The sequence below is a fragment of the Boleophthalmus pectinirostris genome, unplaced genomic scaffold (genome assembly GCF_026225935.1).
Source record: "Boleophthalmus pectinirostris isolate CB_2022bp ecotype Guang Dong unplaced genomic scaffold, ASM2622593v1 HiC_scaffold_10, whole genome shotgun sequence".
In the NCBI taxonomy this organism is placed as follows: Eukaryota; Metazoa; Chordata; class Actinopteri; order Gobiiformes; family Gobiidae; genus Boleophthalmus; species Boleophthalmus pectinirostris.
This window is the reverse complement of record NW_026570971.1, coordinates 28,417,449-28,422,448: the sequence shown is the minus strand read 5'-3', so window position 1 is coordinate 28,422,448 and position 5,000 is coordinate 28,417,449. Positions and strand designations below refer to the sequence as shown.

At 52.5% G+C, this 5,000-nt stretch overlaps 1 protein-coding gene across 1 annotated transcript in view; it reads right to left on the bottom strand.

The window, feature by feature from the left end:
* Nucleotides 1-5,000, bottom strand: part of LOC110175544 (striatin-like) — a 180,733-nt gene that overhangs the window by 6,988 nt on the left and 168,745 nt on the right. Inside the window, exons 7-13 of the mRNA XM_055155398.1 lie at nucleotides 4,488-4,631; nucleotides 4,289-4,422; nucleotides 3,868-4,046; nucleotides 3,722-3,769; nucleotides 3,202-3,323; nucleotides 2,548-2,709; nucleotides 580-823 (exon numbers count right to left, since the gene is read on the bottom strand). Coding sequence (XP_055011373.1) covers nucleotides 580-823; nucleotides 2,548-2,709; nucleotides 3,202-3,323; nucleotides 3,722-3,769; nucleotides 3,868-4,046; nucleotides 4,289-4,422; nucleotides 4,488-4,631 — 1,033 coding nt within the window. The remainder of the gene's footprint in view (nucleotides 1-579; nucleotides 824-2,547; nucleotides 2,710-3,201; nucleotides 3,324-3,721; nucleotides 3,770-3,867; nucleotides 4,047-4,288; nucleotides 4,423-4,487; nucleotides 4,632-5,000) is intronic.

The following is a 5,000-nucleotide window of genomic DNA, read 5'->3' as shown; positions in this document are numbered from 1 at the left end:
GTAGTAGTAGTAGTAGTAGTAGTAGTAGTAGTAGTAGTAGCAGTAGTAGTAGTAGTAGTAGTAGTAGTAGTAGTAGTAGTAGTAGCTAGTAGTAGTAGTAGTAGTAGTAGTAGTAGTAGTAGTAGTAGTAGTAGTAGTAGTAGTAGTAGTAGTAGTAGTAGTAGTAGTAGTAGTACTAGTAGTAGTAGTAGCTAGTAGTAGTAGTAGTAGTAGTAGTAGTAGTAGTAGTAGTAGTAGTAGTAGTAGTAGCAGTAGTAGTAGTAGTAGTAGTAGTAGTAGTAGTAGTAGCAGTAGTAGTAGTAGTAGTAGTAGTAGTAGTAGTAGTAGTAGTAGCAGTAGTAGTAGTAGTAGTAGTAGTAGTAGTAGTAGTAGTAGTAGTAGTAGTAGTAGTAGTAGTAGTAGTAGTAGTAGTAGCAGTAGTAGTAGTAGTAGTAGCAGTAGTAGTAGTAGTAGTAGTAGTAGTAGTAGTAGTAGTAGTAGTAGTAGTAGTAGTAGTAGTAGTAGTAGTAGTAGTAGTAGTAGTAGTAGTAGTAGTAGTAGTAGTAGTAGTAGTAGTAGTAGTAGTAGTAGTACCTGTGCTTGTTGTCGTAGAAGCGGATGTGTCGGTCTTCTCCTGCGCTGATGGTCAGGGGCAGAGACGGGTGACTTAAGACCTGGTTCACTCTGGTCTCTGGTTCGGTCTCTGGTCCAGACTCGGTCTCCAGACTCAGGATTTGCTGTTGCGTCTCCAGGTTGAAGAGGCCGATGGATCCAGAGGTGAAGGAGCAAACGATCAGGGCCGGATCAGAGGGAACGAGGGCCAGAGACGAGGGAACCTCCACATCTGAAACACACAAACTCTGTTTAAAAAGAATGATTACACTGTTCAGACGCTCAGGTCTGGACCAGGACTAAACCAGGACTAAACCAGGACTAAACCAGGACTGAACCAGGACTAAACCAGGTCTAAACCAGGTCTAAACCAGGACTGAACCAGGTCTAAACCAGACTGAACCAGGACTAAACCAGGACTAAACCAGGACTACTAAACCAGGGTAAACCAGGACTAAACCAGGACTAAACCAGGACTAAACCAGGACTAAACCAGGACTAAACCAGGACTAAACCAGGACTAAACCAGGACTAAACCAGGTCTAAACCAACTAAACCAGGACTAAACCAGGACTCTAAACCAGGACTAAACCAACAAACCAGGACTAAACCAGAACTAAACCAGGTCTAAACCAGGACTAAACCAGGACTAAACCAGGACTAAACCAGGACTAAACCAGGACTAAACCAGGACTAAACCAGGACTAAACCAGGACTACTAAACCAGGACTAAACCAGGACTAAACCAGGACTCTAAACCAGAACCAGGACTAAACCAGGTCTAAACCAGGACTAAACCAGGCCTAAACCAGGAACTAAAACCAGGTCTAAACCAGGTCTAAACCAGGACTAAACCAGGACTAAACCAGAACTAAACCAGGACTAAACCAGGTCTAAACCAGGACTAAACCAGGACTAAACCAGGACTAAACCAGGACTAAACCAGGACTAAAACCAGGACTCTAGGAAAACCAGGACTAAACCAGGACTAAACCAGGACTAAACCAGGACTAAACCAGGACTAAAACCAGGACTAAACCAGGACTAAACCAGGAAACTAAACCAACCAGACTAAACCAGGTCTAAACCAGGACTCTAAACCAGGACTAAACCAGAACTAAACCAGAACCAGGACTAAACCAGGACTAAACCAGGACTAAACCAGGACTAAACCAGGACTAAACCAGGACTAAACCAGGACTACTAAACCAGGACTAAACCAGGACTAAACCAGGACTAAACCAGGACTAAACCAGACTAAACCAGGACTAAAACCAGGACTAAACCAGGACTAAACCAGGACTAAACCAGGACTAAACCAGACTAAACCAGACTAAACCAGGACTAAACCAGAACTAAACCAGGACTAAACCAGGACTAAACCAGGTCTGAACCAGGACTAAACCAGGACTAAACCAGGACTAAACCAGGACTAAACCAGAACTAAACCAGGACTAAACCAGGACTAAACCAGGTCTGAACCAGGACTATGACATGAATAATGACACTGCGCAATAAATGAAGTGTGCAATGAACTAGTAAAATGGACTAAGCTAGGTCTAAATCCTAACCCTGCCTCACCTGTCGCCTCACCTGTCGTCTCACCTGTCGCCTCACCTGTCATCTCACCTGTCGTCTCACCTGTCGCCTCACCTGTCGTCTCACCTGTCGCCTCACCTGTCGTCTCACCTGTCGCCTCACCTGTCGTCACCTCACCGTCGTCTCACCTGTCGTCCTCACCTGTCGTCTCACCTGTCGCCTCACCTGTCGTCTCACCTGTCGCCTCACCTGTCGCCTCACCTGTCGTCTCACCTGTCGCCTCACCTGTCGCCTCACCTGTCGTCTCACCTGTCGCCTCACCTGTCGCCTCACCTGTCGTCTCACCTGTCGCTTCACCTGTCGCCTCACCTGTCGTCTCACCTGTCGCCTCACCTGTCGCCTCACCTGTCGTCTCACCTGTCCTGATGACGGTGAGCGCCGGCAGAGTCTCGGCCGCGTCCCAAACCCTCAGCGTCCCGTCGGCCGAACAGGAAACGAGGCGCTGGTGGGCGGAGCTATAGGCCACGCCCCACACGGCGTCCGAGTGTCCGCAGAGCGCCCCCCGCAGGACGCCGGGCTCTGAGGGCACACGGGAAACAGTCAGATGCCCTCCCCAAGTGATGAAACCAGGACTAAACCAGGTCTAAACCAGGTCTAAATGTGTGTCAGGTGCCCTCCCCGTGTGTGTCAGGTGCCCTCCCGTGTGTGTCAGATGCCCTCCCGCGTGTGTCAGGTGCCCTCCCGCGTGTGTCAGGTGCCCTCCCGCGTGTGTCAGATGCCCTCCCGCGTGTGTCAGGTGCCCTCCCGCGTGTGTCAGATGCCCTCCCGCGTGTGTCAGATGCCCTCCCGCGTGTGTCAGATGCCCCCCGCGTGTGTCAGGTGCCCTCCCGCGTGTGTCAGACCGCGTGTGTCAGATGCCCTCCCGCGTGTGTCAGATGCCCTCCCGCGTGTGTCAGATGCCCTCCCGCGTGTGTCAGATGCCCCGCGTGTGTCATCCCTCCCGCGTGTGTCAGATGCCCTCCCGCGTGTGTCAGATGCTCTCCCGCGTGTGTCAGATGCCCTCCCGTGTACCGTAGGGGTCGTAGGGGTCGGTGGCGGCGCTGGGCGTGTTCCAGCTGTAGATGGCGCCGTCGGCTCCTCCACTGAAGCACTGCTCCCCAGAAGAACTCATGACCACGGACAAGACCGGAGCACTGAGGACGAGAACCAGGACTGAACCAGGTCTAAACTAGGACTAAACCAGGTCTAAACCAGGACTAAACCAGGTCTGAACCAGGACTAAACCAGGACTAAACCAGGACTAAATCAGGACTAAACCAGGACTAAACCAGGACTAAACCAGAACTAAACCAGAACTAAACCAGAACTAAACCAGGACTAAACCAGGTCTACACCAGGACTGAACCAGGACTAAACCAGAACTAAACCAGGACTAAACCAGGACTGAACTGGGACTAAACCAGGACTAAACCAGGACTGAACCAGGACTAAACCAGGACTAAACCAGGTCTAAACCAGGTCTAAACCAGGACTGAACCAGAACTAAACCAGGTCTAAACCAGGTCTACACCAGGACTGAACCAGGACTGACCTGTGAGCTCTGTAGGTGTAGATGGGCTCCACGTCTAAAGCAGCACATCTGGACACAGAAAAGAGGCGTTAGAAATCTGGTTCATGAGGACTCAACCCGGATTAAAACAAGTCTAAACCAGGACTAAACCAGGTCTTTTGGCGTACTTCTTGTTGGCGCTGGTCTTGTGCAGGTTCCAGAGTTTGAGCGTGTGGTCCTCAGACGCCGTCAGCAGCAGCGGCTCCGTCGGGTGAAAGACCAGAGACCGAACCGAGTCCAGGTGGCTCCTCAAACTGAACCTCTGAGACCAGGTCCTCCTCCCAGAGTCCACAGAGCCCACCGAGACCTGAGGACCAGAGACCAGAGACCAGGGTTAGACCAGGACCAGGACCAGAGACCAGGTCCTCCTCCCAGAGTCCACAGAGCCCACCGAGACCTGAGGACCAGAGACCAGAGACCAGGGTTAGACCAGGACCAGGACCAGGACCAGGACCAGAGACCAGGTCCTCCTCCCAGAGTCCACAGAGCCCACCGAGACCTGAGGAAGCAGAGGAAGAAGAGGAAGAAGAGGAGCGGAGGAGCACTCACGTCGTACACGGGTCCCTCGGACTCGTTGGCCACCGTGAGTCCGGCCAGTTCCCCCAGACCCAGGTCCAGGGACACGGCCTCGTCCACCGGCCCCAGGAGGAAGGACTTCCCCTGGGACGCCACGAACACCGGCTCTGAGGACGAGAAGAAGAGTCAGACTCCCCCCCGTGTGTCAGATGCCCTCCCCACACTCCGGTACCGTCGTCCGGTCGGCCCGCGTCCTGGTCGGCGAAGCGGCCGGAGCGGGGGGGTCCGCAGGGAGGTCCACAGGGAGGTCCAGGGGGCAGGTCCTCGGCCTCGCGCAGGTTTGACAACATGTCCTGAAGTTTGGAACGGTTTGGACCTGGACAGAGAACAGAAAAGAACCAGGACTGAACCAGGACTGAACCAGGACTGAACCAGGACTGAACCAGGACTGAGTTTTGGTCCAGCACAAGTCCAAACCATCACAGAGTTCATGAGCGCGGCTTGAAGGCTTCACCCTGAGCTCCTGTGACAGACGTGGAAGAGTCTGGAGAAGACGAGGAGAACGTTCTGCTGCTGCTCCAGGTTTCACAGGAGGTTTGGTGGTGGGTCAGTGATGTTCTGAGGAGGCAGATCCATGGACGGACACACAGACCTAAACCAATGAGAAAACCCCCGTCTGACGCCTTTAGGCATCAAGATGAAACCCTTGAACCTGTCAGAGCCTCCACTGGAGCAGAAGGTCCTG